General features: G+C 34.9%; 1 protein-coding gene across 1 annotated transcript in view; it reads right to left on the bottom strand.

The window, feature by feature from the left end:
* Nucleotides 1–20,656, bottom strand: part of LOC109248190 (protein eyes shut homolog) — a 784,935-nt gene that overhangs the window by 298,852 nt on the left and 465,427 nt on the right. The window contains exon 10 of the mRNA XM_053905310.1: nucleotides 8,630–8,794. Within this exon, the coding sequence (XP_053761285.1) occupies nucleotides 8,630–8,794 (165 nt within the window). The remainder of the gene's footprint in view (nucleotides 1–8,629; nucleotides 8,795–20,656) is intronic.

Genomic DNA, 20,656 nt, shown 5'->3' with positions numbered 1-20,656 from the left:
TTCTACTTTCCTATGTAGGGAAAACCCTACTTTTCTACGGTGTTTTTCTTTCCCATGGGTCTCCTTTACTCCTCAAATAAAACACTTCACTTCTGATTGCCAAACGTGTGGAGGTTTTTCCCCATACATGCAATTCTCTGTGACACTATTTGAGTGTCCTACCATTTATTTCAACTTGGACACTACCTACCTGGAGACAGTGTCAGACCTTACAAGTTAGGTATCCCATGAGACTGCTGCCCCCTGCCCCCCAACTACAATTCATACCTCAGATATCAGTTGCAAGCCCAGGTTATCACCAGTGCTTCTGACCAACTGGCTATAGATCAGATATTCTAAAGATTGTTTGATTAATTTGCTAGAGGTGTTCACAGAACTCAGGGAAACACATTTACTAGTTTATTAAAGGACATGATAAAGAAAACAGATGAACATCCAGATGAAAAGATACATAGGGTAAGGAATAGGAGGGTCCAAGAGCAGAAGTTTCTGTACCTGTGGAGTTGAGTGCTTCACCCTCCTGATGAGGATGCATTTGCCCACCTGGAAGCTCTCTGAGAGATACTGGGATTTTGTGGAGGCTTCCTTGTGTAAGCATGATCAGTTATTAACCCCATTTCCAGCCCCTCTCTCCTCTGTGGAGGGTGGGGGGCTTAGACTGAAAATTCCAAGCATCAATCATAAGTTTGGTCTATCTGGTGACCAGCCCCCACCAAGGAGCCATCCAGAATCCCACCCAGAGTCCCTTATTAGAACAGAATATGCTCCTACTGCATTTATCACTTACAAATTACTAAAGTTTTAGAAGCCTGGTATGAAGGGACAGGGTCAAAGACAAATATTAGAACAAGAGATGCTCATAGTGTTATCACTTAAGAAATTACAAGGGTTTTAGGAGCTTTGTGTCAGTAACTGGAGGCAGAGACAAATATATATATTTCTATTATCTCACAAGTACTAAAAACATGTTTTCAAACACAACTATAATAAAAAAAATGAAAAATTACTGGCAATTAGTAAAATAAAATATAAAATTTTCAAAATAGAACTTCTAAAGAAAATCATAAGTAATGACTACTGTCAGATGTATATTTTTGTAATAAACTTTATGGGCTGAGTAATCCATATGCCACATTAAATTTAGTTCAACAGTGCTCATTGAACCCAAAAATATCAAGAAAATGTGCATCTCTCTTTCTGTGATATATGACAAATGTGAAGAGCAGTGTCTTTTTCCCCATAATATCCAATCTGTGCTGCCTTGGACAGGACTTGAAGGCTGTGGAAGATGTCAATATTAAGCCATTGAAAGAGAGTCATTCTGTTGTTTCGCTGAAAAGACATTTGATGATCCATTAGCAGAGAAGTGTGAACTTATCCTTTTTGAAAGGATTCTTTATGCTTTTAGGCTATGTAGTAATTTTTTCAATGAATCCTTTATGTCTTGAGTTTTTCTGAATATTTATGCAGAAAATATTTTGAAACTTTACAAAGTCTGTAATTCCCCAATTTATACTAATGAAATCATCAATTGTATCTCCTGATTTAAGATTTATTAAATATAGAAACTGCTGCTTAGAACAATAAATGTTAATAATTACTTAAAAATTACAGAACTCTAGTTTCTAGATATCATATCATAGCATTTTAGAGAGATAACCCTAATAATTAAGTCTAAAATGTATAAATTATATACGTAGCATATATGTATATACATGTTATACAGTATACAGTATACATTTAGTCTTACAAGAAAGGAATAATAATGAAATAAGCCAGAGAGAGGAAAGAATTATGTCCTCAAGTTTTTATAATTTTGGTTTGCTTGGTTATTATATTGAGTTGTAGACCCAAAAATTTCTAAGCATAGATACTTTATCACTTAATTGAAATACTCAAGAGAGTAATTATGGTTTATATGGTACCACTTCCATTAAAAATGCGAATTTTTCTCTATTGGAACTATTGTAATGAGTGCTCCCAAACATCAATGACAGTTTGATTTGAGTTCATGTACAAATAAACAACTGGTCATCAGTTTGAATTAAAATAAAATTCACCATTCCTTATAGGCTCGATAGTGATGAATACAGATAGTATGCTTATTAAATCAGGTATACAGATGGTCCAATTTGGAAATTTCCATAAAGTGATATAGATTTCTACCATTTCTCATAAAACAAAAAATCCCTTCATACCTTTATATGTTACTTTGTATTTTTCAAAAACACTTTTATATACAATTAAATAAATTAATGCTTACTTATTTTTGTGAGAGAGATTGACAGAATGTGAGCAAGGGAGGGCAGAGAGACAGGAGACACAGAATCAGCAGCAGGCTCCAGGCTCTGAGCTGTCAGCACTGAGCTCGATGTGGGGCTCGAACTCACAAACCACAAGATCACCACCTGAGCCAAAGTTGGATGCTCAACCGACTGAGCCACCCAGGTGCCTCATACTTTCTTTCTTTCTTTTTTTTTTTTTATTAAGTTTATTTATTTTTAGAGAGAGAGAGAGAGAGAAAGAAAGTGTGAGTGAGGGAGGGGCAGACAGAGAGGGAGAGAGAGAGAATCCCAGGCAGGCTCCCCATTACCAGTGCAGAGCCCTATGTGGGGCTCGAACTCATGAACCATGAGATCATGACCTGACCCAAAGTCAAAGACTTGACCAACTGAGCCACGCAGGTGCCCTATATACATTTTCAGACCCCGTGAACTTGAAAATAAAAATTCATCTGCATTATTTGTCATCAAAATGAAATACAGAAAGGTTAATTGATTTATCTTGTGTTGTACAATTAATTCACAGCTAACTTGGGTTCACGTCTACCTTTGGTTACCTACTGACATTTTGATCAGGACTGCCTATGGCAGTAAGCGGATGATCTCTCCGTCCCTGGTGGCGCCTTCATGGCATGTAACAAAAACTATTCCCTGAATTTGCATCGAGTTCTCTGTTGAGCACATGTGTTTTGACTGTAGCTGAAGAATTCCCCTTTCCTGGCTCTCCTTAAAGGTCTTTATTTGTATGTAGCAGCAGCAAACCCAGTATCAATCTTAGCAGCAGTGGCTCAGGGTTGAAGACATCTTAGAGCAACGGGGGCAACATGAGCAGTAACACATTTTAGTAGTTAGAACGTGGTTGGGGTGATCTGGTTGGTCTGTGAAAGGATGGGAGGCAGAGAAGTTCCAGGAGAACTGCTACACTGTGGCAGCAGCCTGGCACACAGAATTAATTATTAACACATGTTTATTACATGCTGCTGCAGAGTGGCTTCTGGGCCAGTTGCTAAAATTTATTGAGACCCTATTTTAATCTTGCCTCGGCTGCTAATTGTGCTTAACCAGGAAAGAAAATACAACTCACAATACAAGATTCTTACAGGAAATGAATCCTCCTCATTTGGATGAAATGGTTAAAAATGAAACAAAAAATTGCATCTACTGTTTGCTCCATTACTGTCTCATTCCTGATTCCAAGATTTTTTATAGTCTAAATATTCTTTCCCAGGGTGGTATGTCTATCACATGGATGTAATGTTAAGGACACCTATTAGATAAGAATATAGCATCCTGGGCATCTAATTCCCAAGACTCCTTACCAGGCAAGTTATGAGAGAGGAAGGATTAGAACATTAGCTGAAGAAGATATTTAGCATTGACTTCATGTTGCCATACACCAAACACAATTTTAAGCATATTAAATGTGTTAACTCTCCCCATCCTTACAACGAAATTTTCATATCTTTGGTATTATTACAAATAATGCGATTCCATTTTACAGATACTGAGGCACAGAGATGTTAAGTAATTTGCCCAGAGGGCAGAGCCAGATAGTCTAGCTCCATAGTAATTTTCTTAATCACTGGATTTTACTGTTCTTGAGGTGGGCATGGCACCAATTCCAATCCTTGAATGGGCTCATTTGTTTGTTTTTGCCCCTACCTCTGTCTGTTAGAAGCAAGTTTGTTCCTCACTGGTCCATTTCTTGATATAATTACATATAATTACATAGAAACACTGTGTATCTCTCACTGATTTATGTCTTCATAAATTTCAATCACAGAAATAGAGTTTAATTTTTCTTAACACAATGTTCTCTTTCAAGAGACGTCTAACAAATCACATCATTCTCGGTCAAGGGTTGGCAAACTATAGCCCACAGATCAAATTCTTCCACTGTTCGGTTCTGCAAGTAAAAGATTTTTTGCAACACAGCTGTATTCATTCACAGTCCCATACTGTCTATGGCTGCTTTCACGCTACACTGGCAGAGTTGAACTGTTGTAACACAGAGTGTGTTGCCCATAAAATATTTACTCTTTGGCCATTACAGAAAAAAACTGCTAACCCCTGTTATGCTCCTGGTCGTTAAATAGACCCAGGATAAAATTCTCTTTGATTTAAGCTAAATTTTGAGTAAACCCTTGAAATCTGCACCATTTTTTTAACTTGCTTACTAACAGAATGGTTTCTTAAAGTATAGTTTCAATACCTAGTCATTTTTCATCACAACAATCACAGTTGAGTAACTCATCAACAGAACTTTATGAACAATTCTTAAAAACCTTACTCTACACAAGGCACTGGTGAAGTACTGAGGAGGTGGGTGGAAGAGAGATGTAAAACATAATTCCAGATTACTAAGTGTTCCCTATTTAGGTGAAGAGACATAAACACAGATTCCTAGTGTAAGGAATCTCTTTACTCAGCCCTTGTTCTTAATTTCTACTCCTATTATAATTAAGTCCTATCTCAGTCAGCTAAACGGTGAGAAAAGGGTACAGGTTATTTCTTATCTCTCTTTGTACAGGTCACAGTGCCTAGAAGAGTGTGATGTGCTTTCTTGGCACTCAGTTAAAATTTGTTGAATTTGACTTTCCTGTCATAAAAAAATAAGATGAAAAGCAATCTTTGTGTATCTTATAAATGGCAATGTATGAATTCATCCAACCATGCTTTCCACTCCACTCCCTCTCCTAGCCTTCTGGAGCAAGCTCCACTGGGAGCTATCAAGGAGGGACAAAGATATTCAAAGAATTTTACAGTGCACATTGTAAAATTGATTAAAACTGAGCACACTTTTTTCTCTAAGAAAAGGAGATATTTTTAAAATGCTGTCAGGAACTACTGTGGGATTTCACTGGCCTTGGCGTAATAAGTATCTAATGAAGATATTGTGTATCCTACTGGGAATCATTTTATAGAGAAAAGCAGATGTTATGATACTTTAGATTTCATGTGTTTTCCTCAGCAATCTCAGAAATCTCTTCTTCTAGCCCTCCCCAAATGCACGAAAAAGGAGGATCCAATGATCCTACTTGTTCTGTCAATTTCTACCTGGAATAAATACCTAAGACTAGCCCTTCTTATACTTTCTTTCTCAAATACAAATATTAAGTAATACAAAGATTGCTTCTGAATCTTGTTCTCTCACTGGAGTTGCTCATGTAATTTGCCTCCTGCAACTTGGTCAGATGTCTGCTCCTACTTCTCAAAGATCACATACTTCCAAAGGGCATGCTTATTTCTTTTCAAAGAAGTAGCACAGAATGGGATTCAACTGCATAGTAATACATCTCATGACGAAACCTCCTGATTGATACCGCTGGCCAAATAGAGCTCATTTTCTGAAAGTGCACCTAAAGAGTTTTGTGTGGTCTCATCCCTTCTCCTGTGACCTATTAGTAGCTCCTTTGACGGGGTTCCAGAATTCTGAATTGGTTCAGTGGCAGATTCAAAAAGCTTTCTTTTCATCTTGACTGCTGTTCTCAGAGCTGTCTCTCTCCCACAGAGAGTTCTTTTTTAAACTATCCTTTCTAAGGATTTTTACTGTAACCCCATAAGGATTCCAGTTTTATCTTCCTTTTGTTCCTTTTCAACATCAATTAGTTGGTGAGGCAAACTGAGAAAAGATAAATCTACACTTTTGAACTAGGAATATAATTCAAAGGCGACACTGGCTTATCAACCTGATATTTCTCTATCCTTCTCCCTTTAAAATTGGGTGATATAAAACACAAGTATTCAATAAATGTTTGTAGAATGATTTGAGTTTTTACTGAAATGTCCAGGAATGAAAATGACAAAACTAAAAAACAAACAAAACAAAACAAAAAACAGACAAAAATCAACTCCTAGTCTCTAAAGTGAAACATCTGTTCTAATTTCCTCACTATTCTTAATTGCTCCTACATGTAATATACTGACTTCAAAGGAAAGAAAATTAGCCCTTAAGTCAAGTTAAGGGACACCTTTTAAACTACGGATGTTTAACTGAATCACAAAAATCTTCATGTTCATCTGTTGTGAGGCTTTTATGAGGTTGATAAATTCGAAGAGGGCTGAAAGCAAAAATCCCATGAAACATTCTGCTGAGGTATTCCCAACAGTGTAGGATTAAATTACCACTCTACAGATGAACAAAAGAATGCTTTCTAGACAAAAATATTTTCTCCATTCACAGGCTATGAAACTCCCTTGAGTAAATAGCTTTGATGTATCCAGTTCTGGGACAACAATTATGTAAGACAAAGACAGAAATTGATAATCATTACAAAGGTATGGTGTTTTGTTTTTTTTTTTAATAATTTCTAGTTTGATTTTTTTTTTTTTTTTTTTGGAGGTCACTGGATATAAAAGGCAAGAATAATCTTATGGCACTAACATCCGCTTCAGTTTATTGGTTTAAATTAAAGTACCAACTTGGACAGGGTGTATATATGCTTGGCATGTATTTTTATGGCTTTTAAAAAGAGCACATTGAGTACAAGCATAGATATGAGCCAGGAGCATGAGCCCAGAGGAGACTTCCCAGGGGCTGGTTGCTTCTTTGGCAATGAGCTGTTTTTAGTTGGTAAAGACACACTCTCTACAAGAAAACACCGTCTTACTCTATATAACTTAAAAAAAATTGCAAAGCCAGAAAATCACTTTGCTTTGTGTCTTTAAATTGTTATGTTTGTGTCTTTTGTTCTGTGTTTTGTTTTGTTTCCTTTCCCCTGCAATATACTATTACCTCCAAATTTCATGGTTGTCTACCACAACTTAGGTTTTATACATAAAACAAATTTTCCTTTTCCTTTTTTTTCTTCTCTCTCTCTCTCAAAATAAATCAGATTTATAAATAATTCATTCTAAAGCCATGATTTTAACATGGGTTCTTACACTCCTGGGAAATAAATAATGTTTGTCTAGTTCTGACATTAGTTTCTTTCTAAAATATAACAAGTTTTCAGTTTAAAATTTGTTTTTAGTGTAGGTGCGCCTGGGTGGCTCAGTTGGTTGGTTGCCCGACTTCAGCTCAGGTCATGGTCCCACAGTTAATGAGTTCGAGCCCTGTGTTGGGCTCTGCATTGATAGCTCGAAGTCTGGAGTCTGCTTGGGATTCTGTGTCTCCCCCTCTCTCTGCCCCTCCCCAACTCAGGCTCTGTTTCTCTCTCTCTCTCTCAAAAATAAATAAACATTAAAATTTTTTTTAAATTTATTTTTAATGTATATAATTTTTAATATATAATAATTTAATATATATATAGATGGATATATTATATATATGATGAAAGCAGGAGATATGGGCAGCAGGAGGGAGAGAGAGAATCTCAAGCATGTTCCATGCCCAGCATGGAGCCTGATACAAGGGCTTGATCTCATGACCCTGGGATCATGACCTGAGCCAAAATGAAGAGTTGAACACTCAACCAACTGAGCTACCCAGGTGCCCCAAGTTTTCCGTTTTAATATTCAAAACTTCTAATTTCACCCCGTTTTCCAATAAATACTTCTTTTAAGCATTTTACTCATAGCCATTAATAAAAAGGTTTAATCTTTTTGGAAAGTACAAAATGATGACTCAAGTTTGCAAAATATTTCAAAGTAGAGTAGAAAATATTTTTAGAAATAATGACTTTCCCTAGAATGGATAATCTATCTAAGCACTGAAGACATTATACCTCCAATAGAGGGAATTGTTAAAACTATTGTATATTCATTTCAAAAGAAAAAAAGAAAAAAAAACATTATCACATTTGGAATACTGCACGGAATATACTTTAGTGATGTTCAGCCATAGAAGAAAGAAATCTGTAAATTCTGGTTATAGAAATCCCTGTGAGCACATTGTGTAATTAGGGAAACCTTGATATAGATGCATTTCCTTAAATAAATACTGTTAATACTATACTATTTTTCTAACCAGCTAAGATAACGCTAAAAGTGTGATAGGAAATTTTCCCAATTATCGAATGAACCTCAGCTTTGGAATGCCATTTTACAAATTACTAAGTATTGAATTCAATTCATATTTAGTGATTTATATTATAAAAATATGCTCTGAAACATTTGAAGCATTTATGTTTTACTGCTATAGCCATATGCCATCAAATTCATATGCTTGCTATATTCTTCCTTGCTGGTTCAGAGCCTGTTTGTAAGTCATGTTCCATTGAAAAACTCATAAATTAAAGAAACTTCTTAAGAAAACTAGAAAGAACTAAGATTTTCTTTTGGTAATGCTTCATGCACTAAGCTAGAAAAGTTTTCCTACAATATTTAAATGAATAATTCATTGCTTCAATAGGTTAACATTTGAGAAAGAAAACTGACATATAGGAAGTCAAACATTTAATACTCACTGTAGAGAATAGTTCCATTCAAAGTGTTTGTTTTTATAGTCAAGTAGATGGTAACAGTTCTGTTATGTTCTTTCCCTGGAACACATGTGAACTCATCCAGGGTTATAAAAAAAGGTAATTCTAGATAGGAATTCCCACTGAAAGATGGAAAAAGTAAACCTGCACCTGAAAGAAAAAAAAAAGGTCATAGTACATTCTGCTAATCCTGTAGATAAGAACATAGCATTTATAGTTAGCATTCATATAAAAAGATAAAGTTTATATTTACAAACATTAGACTCAAAATTCTGATACATAAGTATAATAGATTTGTGAAGTCATTGTCTCAAATAATCAACCACCAGTCCAGAGGAAAAGACCTAGAGCAAAAATTTTGTCATTGATGGATGGGCTTTAAAGGTAAATAAACACCCTGAAATTGTACGAAACAAAATCTGTGTTTTTGCACATGTGAAATAATAGTATTCATTAGATTCTTAAAATATTCTGATATGAATGTCTATAAATCACATTATATACTTAAATCAATGAACTTTATTTGGTGTAATTACACCTCAATAGGAAAGTACTGAAAAAAATCTGTGACACAAAAGATTAGAAAATCTATAGATGCATTTCTATATAAAGATAGAAAATCTCTCTATCAAACTATATAGTGGGGTGGGTGCCTGCCTGGCTCAGCTAGAAGAGCATATGACTCTTTATCTTGGGGTTGTGAGTTTGAGCCTCATGTTTGGTGTAGAGATTGATAAAAAATATAGATTTAAAAAGAAAATAAATTATCACACAGAAAAGTTTTATTAATATTCATTAATATTTAGTGCTTTCCAATAATACTTAGATATTTTATAAGTGGTATTACTACAATATGCAAAGTTAATTTTTTAGAGTTATCCTTTTAGAATTATTACTCTTTTATTTAAAAAAAATAAGTTTATTTTACTTATTTTAGGAGAGAAAGAGAGAGTGCAAGTGGGGGAGGGGCAGAGGGAGAGGGTGATAGAGAATCCCAAGCAGGTTCTGCACTGTCAGTGCAGAGCCCGACAGGGGGCTCAAACTCATGAATTGTGAGATCATGATCTGAGCAGAAATCAAGAGTTGGCTGCTTAACCAACTGAGTCAGATGCCCCAAGTTATTAATCTTTTAAATGATTAATCTCAAAATATTGAAGCACATAAAATTTGAAAAGTACTTATTTTATTGTCATGTACCTATAGACTAGCAACGTAGATCTATAGACTTGGTACTTTGAACAGGTGTTAATACACAGAATGTGGAAATGCAACTTTGTTATCAACACTCAAATCTTCCTTCAGAGATAGGATATCCCCTACCCTCTTCCACCAGCCAAGACCTGGAGGGACCTGACACTGCTATCCGCTTTGAGGGGCAGAAGGAAGCTGATTTCTGTTCTTTTTATTGTCTTACCACCTCCTGTTCATGCTAGCTGCTGTTTCTGACCCTTTCGGCTTTGAATGTGGAGGAGGGTAGGTGGAGTGGAAAGGAGAGAGAAGTACACAGTAAAAGAGAGCTGTAAGAGCTGGTGATTGATGCTGTTATAAGCAAGCTCTCGCTCTCTAGGAACAGCAGATGTTTAAAACTGACGGTTTCTCTTGCGGTAGAAATGTCATAAAATACAACATGCTCAGTCCAGTTTCATTTTCAGATAAACAACAAATAATGTTTTAGTATAAGTATGTATGAAAGATTTCACAAAATATACTAGAAGAATTATTTGTATTTGAAATTCAAATTTAACTCCATGTGTCACATTTTTAGTTCTTAAATCTGGGAACCCTAAGACTCATGAGCATGTGTGAATTCTTTAGAAATCCTTTGCCAACTACGATTCCTAGGACTCGTGCCATGACCTGCCTTTGGCTTGTCACTTCTAACTTGGTCCCATATTGATTTTTCACTTTAGCACAGACTCCTCGGTAGACAGCCACTTACCTGTGTCAAAGTAAAAGTTGTACTAGATAAAGTTAATCAGGCAAAGACTTTATTCAAGACTACTGCAATAAAGGAGAGGGGTCAGAATTCAGTCTTTCCTTAATTCCTCTGAAACAAAGAGTGGTAGAGCTTTTGAGAGCTGAGGTGGGGGAATCACAAACTACTGTTTGCTAATTGGCCTTAGCCCCCTAAAAAATATAAGCTTCTTCCTATCTTCATCACAGAACAGGCCTAGAGTCAGGAAGAAGACTGTCTAAAGTTTAGTCAAACTGAGGGGAATGTTAAGGCTGTCTAGGTCACTTGACTAGAAAAAACTACTACTTGGGTAGAACCTAAAAATGACCCTAGACCAAATTTCTTTCCTGAGGGGTCTGTATCTAGTCCCTGGAAAATACTTCTACATTCCCTGCTCTACTGTCTGTGAGGGTATTGTTAGTTTTCAGTCTTCACGCGCTCCCATGTACGCACGCACGCACACATACTCCCGACGGCTGCTTTGGCTTTCTTTCTCAGGTATAAACATATGACTCTGTTGGTCCATGGTCTTCCTTTCCAAGTGATTTGGTTTTAGCTCCCCCCAAACACTGTCAGATGTGATGGGTGGGAGAATGTGAGGTGAGGACAAGATAGCTTTCTACAAAAACATTTCCTCAAAGTCGTGTCTCTAAAATCCTCTTTTTTTCTTCAAATGCTTGTTATATCAAGAACTCTTCCCAGTTAGATCTTGTTTTTAGATATGGAATCTCATTTTGTTTACAGCACTATATCTTGGTGCATGTGAAAGAGTTTATTTTTAATGTCCTGTTATGCTCATAACTTTGTTTTGTCAGATATAAATATAATGTATGTATTAGCAACTACTTGATTTAAGATATATGGTAACTTACATATTTAATATCACATATTTTTTAGCATTTCTTGGCTTTTTGCACACAATCTTTAATTTCTCAAAATTAATTTCCTTGGCTCTAGATTTTACTAGATCTTTTTTCAAACGGATCTGTTTTTAGGCCTACTTAGCAAATCCTGCATTAGTTCTCAGATGCCTAGAAAACTCTGTAATACTTAACACTCATTTGTATTAAAACATTCTCCTTGTTGCTCATGACACTATACTGCACTTTGACCATCTCCTCACCTGAACAACAGCTTCTTTGCAGACTGTTCTTTCAAACTATTCCACAATGCACATAGTTTCCAAGGCTCTGTCCTGGGTCAACTAGTTTGTCTGTGCTTTATCTAAACCTGATCCTCCTCCATTTTCTTATTCCCAGCACTTACACTCCCAGGCTTAGAAATTCAGCATCATTATCCACCTATCTCTTCTCAAACCATTGGTGGCTCCTGTCACCTCTTTCTTAGATCAAATCTAGCAACTTTCCTTCTGCTACCACTGCCCTTATTTAATTCTCATTACGCTTCAACTTAACTGTTGGCAATAGCTTCTTTCTAACTGGCCTCCCTGCCTATAGTTTCTATTAGCTGTCATTGCTATCACGTCAACTTTACTGAGGGGTAATCACCTCAGAGATTTGGTGAAAATCCTTCCCTAACTACAGAATAATTAATCTGCTTATGGAGTACACCAAGCCTTCCATGGTCTTATTTTTCAGTGCTTCCACACACACAGATCTACTGGTAAGCTTGAATTACACTTTCTTCTGTGGTTCTGCTTGTGTTCACACTGTTCTGTCTGGAATTCCCTTCCCCCAAATCCTAGCTATATAAAGCTTCCTTTCTATCAAGGCTCACCTTGAATACTCCCCCAAATTTGAACTCCATTCATATTGTATCTACAAATGTTTTGGTACATGCTTTGTTTTTTTACTTCCAGTTACAGTTGTCATAAATGTTGGGTACAATTGTTAAAATAGCAAATCTGTTACTTTGGATGAGGGAGGTAAATTAACTTTAATTAGCAGAAACAGAATAGTCTAAATAAATGAATTCTAAGAAGACATTGGGGGATAGATGAATTAAGAGAGGAATTTGCTTGTGATTAGAAAACACAGTATGAGTTTCACCAGATGGAACACAATGTTTGTCAGATACTGAACTGCACACGCATCACTTTTTAATATATATATATATATATATATATATATATATATATATATATATGTTACAAGGAGAAAAATAGATGCTAATCAAGTTAAACTACAATGTAGCTAGCTCTATACTGGAAGAAGTATAAATGAGAAATTTGGATGCAGCCAGGGCAGAAAAAATGGTTAAGATTACAAAGAAATGTACTTGGGTTTTAAATTAATAAAATATTTAGCATATAATTTGGCAACTATTTAGATGTTGCATGTCTGTTAGTTATACCATGATATGGTTTTAGACACTATTTCTTTATATTACTTTTATCTGTCCTACTTGGAGTCACTGATGTGTTCATTAATTCAACAAATATTTATTGACTGGCTACTACATGGCAGGTACCAGTCAACGAATATAGTAGTGAGAAAAACAGATAAAAACTTCATCCTCATGAAGCTTAGATTCTAGCTTCATGGAAGACAATCCCAAGCTAGATGTTGGTAGAATTTATTCTTCTGATGTGGTAAATTTTTTCTTGGGTCCCTTGACCATTTTTCCTGACATTTGCTGCCACTAAGAAGCACTGAGCCTAATTTGAAATGTTAAAATTACATAAAAGGGAAATTCTAACAAAACCTGCCCCATCAACCCTTCCATACGATTCATTGTCAGATCTGAAAGATCTGTGTTTGATTCATCTTTGCATCACCCTATGGCATTACCAGTTTTGCACAGTATAGGCAAATTCTTAGACAAATACAGACATTAGACAAATACAAATATAGTGAAAATGATCATTTGTGGTAGTTTAGAAAAAAAAGAAACAGAAAAAAATTATAATCAAAATGGGATAAGGAAAGACTATAGAGATGGGGCTTTAACATTTATTTTGTGGTTAACCTTTTCACGTTATTGATAAATCCACAAAATAATTTCTGTAAGAAAAAGTCTTTTATATATGGGTTCATATATGAATTAAATTATTTGGATCCATAATCAGGTTTCCTTATTCTGAGAAATAGTGAACTCATCAACAGAAGAAAAAAATTCAATTTGTTAAAAAAAAAATGACTTCCATATTATTTTGCAAGAGCACATCTATTGTATAATTCAGGCACACCTGCTTTTTCCCCCAGCTCACACACTCCTTGAATGTTTTTTTTTGTTTTTTGTTTGTTTGTTTTTTAGAGCTGACAGATTTTACGAAACTTACGACAGGAAACAACAATTATGAACAATAAACATTTGCTATTGAATTGCTTTCTAACCATATTAATTTCCATTATCATCATGTTTAGTGGCTATGTTTGAAAACAGAACTGCCCTGAATGTGGAAAACAAGACTAATTGGGGTTAGGTAGAGTGTTTTCCTGCTGCTTCCAAAAGCCTCTTCAGGCAATGCTATTTGAACATACTCCAAATTTATTTTTCTTCCAATTATAAATGAAAAAAACACACAGCGTCTTTATACAGAAATATGTATTAAACATCTTACAAAATATGCCACACAGTAGTTAATTGGTGACTTCTCATCACAACACAGACATCTGTTATGTTTAAATGTCTTAAAAGATCATATGGGCTGATCTATCTAATTATATTAACTTTTATATGGTTAACAAAATTTAAAATCAGTTCTGACTCATGGGAAAAACCAATAAATTAACCAAGAAGGAGGATCTTTTAAATCCCTAAATTATATAATATTTAAAAAAATAAAATTCAAATTGTCAAAGGAGAGAAACCAGAGTACCGAGTTTGAAGGGCCTTATGTTAAAAATGTGATGAATTTAATAGTTTTTACCAAATATATTTCTATAGTATGATTCAGGACCACAGTCAATTAGTAGCAACAATACACTGAAATGTTATTCATGAGAGCACCATGGAATTCTTTATGATAAAGAAAACACAGAAGAGATTGAAATCTTTACCCTGAGCACAATGCAACTGAGAAGTACAATGTTATTCATTCTAAATAGAAATGGAACATCTTTGTCCATAGTATAAGTTATAATCCCCTTAGCCTTGTATCAAAGTCTTCTAGGATGGAACCCCAGACACTGACATATTAACATGTAAAGAAAGCTACAAGTGCAATAAGTCACAAATTATCCATATACAACTTTATTATAATTCCTGGTACTAAAAGAAACATAACATTGTCTGTTATTCTTTCTTTGTAAGAGAAATAGACTTGGTTTACTCAGTAGAAATTAAAAAATACTATTTTAATGCTTTTGTTGAATCTTTTACTATGTTTCCCAGAAAGAACATCATATAAATCCTATGGCTAAGTTTATGAAATGAAGATGAGACTAATGCAATGCAATTATTAATAAATATTTTGTTTTTACTTAAAAATAATAATTGCTTCTTTTATAATTCTAACTTTGTTAAATTCTGTGATTAAAAGGAATATCACTAGTTAGTCCATAGATCTGTCTTCCTAAAGTATTCATCACTAAAATATAATAAACCCAGCAAATAATATTCAAAAATACAAAAGGTATAATCATGTACATTATTCCAAAGTTATAAAATTAAGTTCCAAGACCCATGAAATAGACTTACATACTATACACATGATTTGTGAGAAACTCCAATGTCTTAAAGATTTATATACACTTGACCATTGAACAACTCGGGTATTAGGGGTGGCCACCACCCCCCTGCCTGCCCTGCACAGTAAAAAATCTGAGTATAACTTCTGACTCCCCCCAACCTTAACTAATACCATACTGTTGGTTGGAAGCCTTACGGATAGCATTAATAGTTGATTAACACATAATTTGTATGTTATATGTACTATATTCTAAATTCTTACAATGAAGTAAGCTACAGAAAGAAAGATGTTATTAAGAAAATCATAAGGAAGAGAAAATACATGTACAGAACTATACTGTAAAAAATCTACATATGAGTGGACCCATGCAGTTCAAGTCTGTGTCGCTTAAGGGCCAACTGTATTATTTTCCTGTTTAAAAAGACTGATATAGTTTCCCATTGCTAGAACCATAAGCAACATTTTTGTTTGACACACAAGATCATTTTTCACTTACCTTCCAAGACTACATAATTCTCAAAATACCCAAATGTTACTATCCACACTATCCTACTCTGAATTTTGAACATTCATTGTTCAGTTTCACTGCCTTCTTTGCTTATTGGTCTTTGCCTCTTCTTGAATCATTTTAGTGATTTTTTTTTCAAAAAAATCATATCTTTCACAGACCTACTCAACACATTGCCATTGATTTATATAAACACTATGATAAAAAATTTAATGTATACTTTGTGGTTATGTCCTTTTTTTTTTTTTTTAAATCTCTAATGTGTATTTTTTCTCCCTCCACCCCCAGATTAACCTTGCCCAGTTTCTGATGGCAGAGCAAGTGAGCCAGAGTCTGGGCTCCTGTGGTGCTTCAATTAGAGTGGTTTTACTGTTCTATAGAAGATTATGAGTAATAGTTTGTTAAATATGTTTGAAAATCATTAACCTAAGGCAAGATACTCAGGACTTCACAGGTAAAGCTACAATTAAGCTGCCAGTTCCCATGACCCACCCCTCTACTTGCTCTTATCAGGGATGGGGCAATCAGGCCCGAGAATACAATTAATGCTATTTAAATATGACCATATGACAGACATCAGGATGCTAATTTATTAATTCAAAAACATAACTGTAATACGGATTAGAATACTGACATTTTTATGATTACCATATTTGTTCCCACAGCCATGATACATTGGAAGAAAAATCATAATCAGTAAGTCATTGATGATCATGGGAACTGAGAATCCAGAGCATTAGAGAAATTACAAAAAATAGAAATTTTGGCAAATGATATAAAAACCAAACACATTTAAAAATGATCCACTTCATTACTCAGGAAAATACAAATTTCAATTACTATTGGAAACATATTTTTACAGTCTTCAGATAGCAAAAATTAAAAAGTATCATAATTTCAAGTGTTGGGGAAGATGTGTTAGAGTCACTGGAACTGTTACATATTACTGGGGCAAGTAAAATTTGGCGCAAACATATCGGAAAACTATTTGGCAATGTCTGCTACTAATTAGGAAGTGCATAAATCGGCAGTCAATTGCTCTTCAAGATTTTAAGAATCTCTTGTATATTTACTGAAGGAGGCATACATGAGAATATTTGGAAGGGTATAACTTATAAAATAAATGAACACAAAGAAAGTCCAAATTTTCATCAATAGAATGTTGAGAGTATAAATTGTGACAGGGGCATATAAATGAATACTATACAACAGTGAAATGTGTTACTCCTACAATACCAACATGGCTGGGGGTACTTGGGTGACTCAGTCATTTAAATGTCCAATTCTTGGTTTCGGCTCAAGTCATGATCTCACAGTTCCTGAGTTCAAGCCCTGCTTCAGGCTCCATGCTGACAATGCAGAGCCTGCTTGGGATTCTCTCTCTCTCCCTCTCTCTGTGCCTTCCCATCACCTCTCTCCCTCTCCCTGTCTTTCAAAATCAGCACACTAAAAAAAAACAAAAACAAAAATAAAAAAAAAAACTACCAACATGGGTGAACTTGCAAAAGAATACATATAGTTGATATTATTTATATAAAGCATTTAAAATAAATAAAACAATACTATAAGGATGATAAAGACAAATTCACTACAGTGTTTATTCCTGAAATGGTAAACTGGGTTACAAAGAGGCTTAAAATGTATTGGTAATGATTTGCTTCGTACACTGGGTAGTGATCGGTAAATGGTGTTATGTTATTATTTATATATTTTTGGAAGAATTATAATGTTAAAGTCACCAGTAATCATGGGAATTAGAACAGATAAAATTAGTGAAATAACACTTATAAGGCTATAATGATATTTCCACTGCCTTAGTCCTTTCTAATTTGGCTTCTATCCTTCTTGCTGTACAAAAGCAGCACTCACTAAAATTATCATTGAGTTCAATGTCTTCAGTAAGACTTAAAAGTTTAGGTAGGTACAGTGATTTATTTTATTTTTAAAGTTTATTTATTTATTTTGAGAGAGACAGAGACAGCTCAAGTGGAGGAGGGGCAGAGGGAGAGGGAAACAGAAAATCCCAAGCAGGCTCTGCACGGTTGGCATGGAGCCTGATGCTGGGTTCAAACTCATGAAACCGTGAGACCATGACCTAAGCTGAAACCAAGAGTCAGACACTTAACCAACTGAGCCACCCAGATGCTCCAGACATGGTGATTTATATCTCATGCCCATAATATTTTTGCCTTCAGACTGCCTAGTACAGAAGGTCTCTGAGGATGAGTCTTTGACAATGACAATATACATGCTTAATTAAGCAGGATTACAATGTTGCCTGACATTTCAGATGTGATCACTTTAGTAGACCAAATAAACACAATTTTCTGGCACTTGGCATATAAGCATCATCTCAGCAAAGCCTCTATCTCTATTCTAACAAGCAGAGAAATCTAGTAATAGTTTGCTTTTACCTGGCAAAGATAACATCATACCTCCACAGTCTTACAACTATTCTCCAACACTGTATCACAATTTAATCTATGAGGAGGTTTTTTGTTTTACTTTCCCATAAAATACTTTATCTATTCAATGATTTACTATGTTGATGCTACTGCTGATAACACGGGTGGATAGTACCCAGAAAATAGAAAGTATCTGGATGCTTTGGTAGGTTATATGAGTGCTTAAGGATGGGGGAATATATTCCCATAAAAATTGAGGGGCCTGCCACAAAATTCTTGTGTGTTCCTTCATGTAGAGCATATAGAATATCTCTGTCCAGAGGAAAACAACAGGTGGCTGAGAAATAACCTGTAACCACAAAGAAAGCTGAGGATCAATTTGACTCACTGAAAAAAATCGTAGAGAATTTGAAAGAATTTGTATCTTTTTATGTATTGTTTTGTTTCAACCCAAGTAATATATTCAAATTATTGGTTTATATAGAATATTTCTTCATTTTAATTTCCTTTTTTAAAATTTATATTTGTGAGAGAGAAAGAGAGGGAGAGAGAGCGTGCGTGCACACACGAGTTGGAAAGGGGCAGAGAAAGAGGGAGACACAGAATTGGAAGCAGGCTCCAGGCTATGTGCTGTCAGCACAGAGCCTGAAGTGGGGCTCAAATTCACTAACCCTGAGATCGTGACCAGAGTCAAAGTCGGAAATTTAACCGATTAAGCCACCCAGGCGCCTGTGCCTTTTAATTTCCTAATTCTGGAATAATTTTCCTTATTCTGGAAGTACTTCCTTTTCAAGTTACTTTTGTGTGTATTTCTTGCTGGTAAACCCTCTCAGTTTTTTTGTTTTTGTTTTTTTTTTTCCTTGAAGATATATTTGTTTGGACCATATTACCAAAGTTTAGCTGTGCAAATATTTGTAAACTGACATACAGTTTCTCTCTGCAGTTTTCAAGGTCATTATTTCTCTCGATTGGATTCCATTGTTGATGTTTAGTTATGCTACACCTTCTCTTTCTAGTCATCATATTTTCTAACTTCTCTTGCATTTTTGCATTGTCTCTCTGTGTTAAAATATTCAGATCTAACTTCTCGCACTTAATTCTTTTCTCAGCTATATCTAATATGCTATTCCATTCATCTATTTCATTGCTAGTGATTACATATTTCATTTCATTGTTTGGAATTTTGTGATAGTCTCTTGTTACCTTGCTTATTTTTAAATTCCCTTATTTTTTTTATTACTGAAGGTTTACATTATAGTTAATTCTCTCTTTTTTTCCAAATTTTTATTATTGAAGCATATATAGTATTATATTAGTTTCAGGTGCACAACATAGTGATTTGACAATTCTGTACATTACACAATGCTCACCACAATAAGTGTAGTTACCATCTGTCACCATACAAAGTTATTACAATATTATTGACTATATTCTCTATTGTGTGTGTTTCACCCCTGTGACTTATTTATTTTGTAACTGGAAGTTTGTACCTCTTAATTTAATTCCCTCTTGTATTTTCTTCAGCATTTTAAATAGGGTAATTTTATTTCTGTATTTAATGAATCTAATATCCAAAATCCTTGGGGCTGTAATGCTGCTGCTTTTTTTTTCCTGCAGCATTTTGCTTGAGGTAGTCTGTTTTAGCTGATATTCTTTTTTTTATTATGCAGTTTTTTAAAATTAATATTTATTGCTGAGAATGTATAGAGACCCAATTTTATGGAATTTGAGTTTGCAAAAGTGGATTTGCTTTTGCTTCTTCGAAATATACTGAGGCTTTCAAATTGAGGTAGTTTTATATTAATTTCTACTTTGGAATTTCCTCAACCAAATTTGCAGTATAAATTAGAACTGAGGTCAGCAGGGCTATAGAAGATTCTTGGGGAGGGCGTTACTTACATACCTGTAGTGAGAGTGGCTAAACAGCAGGTTTTCTTGTCTTTCTTTGCTGGTAGTTTTTTTTTTTTTTTTTTTTACCCCCCCCCCCCCCACCTTACCACTGAATCTGAAGTCTTAAAGGTCTAAACTTTATGAAGAATTCAGTTTCAACCCTTGATTTTGCTTAGACACAGAGATCTTTCTTTTCCTTGTGTCTCATACTAACCTTAAAAGCCTTTATCTTTAGTATCTGAAAACAGCAAATGCTGTGGTTTTACTATTTGTCACACATTTTTTGTAAATCTCTTTCTGATTTTTGGCCCTGTTTCCTTTATTTTCTGAACTCGTAATGATCGTACAAAGTCACCTATGCATTTAAAAGAATGCTTTTTATTTTGTCTAACATTTTAATTGATTTTTAGTAGGAATGTTTCTCAGAATATCTCATGTGCCTACTGCTACAAATAGAAGCTTACAGTCATCATCTTTGCTATCAAGTAGATTATATGAAACCTTAAGAATAGTACCATCTCACACAATTAGACCTGCTCAGAGACCTACACTACAAGTTCCTTGAGAGCACAGAGGAATCAAAAGCTATAAAGGAATTGGGGAGCCTGGGTGGCTCAGTCGGTTGAGCAACTGACTCTCGGTTTTGGCTAAGGTCATGATC

Source organism: Panthera pardus, unplaced genomic scaffold (genome assembly GCF_024362965.1).
Source record: "Panthera pardus isolate Hobbes unplaced genomic scaffold, ASM2436296v1 HiC_scaffold_17, whole genome shotgun sequence".
In the NCBI taxonomy this organism is placed as follows: Eukaryota; Metazoa; Chordata; class Mammalia; order Carnivora; family Felidae; genus Panthera; species Panthera pardus.
This window is presented reverse-complemented; position numbering and strand designations above follow the sequence as displayed.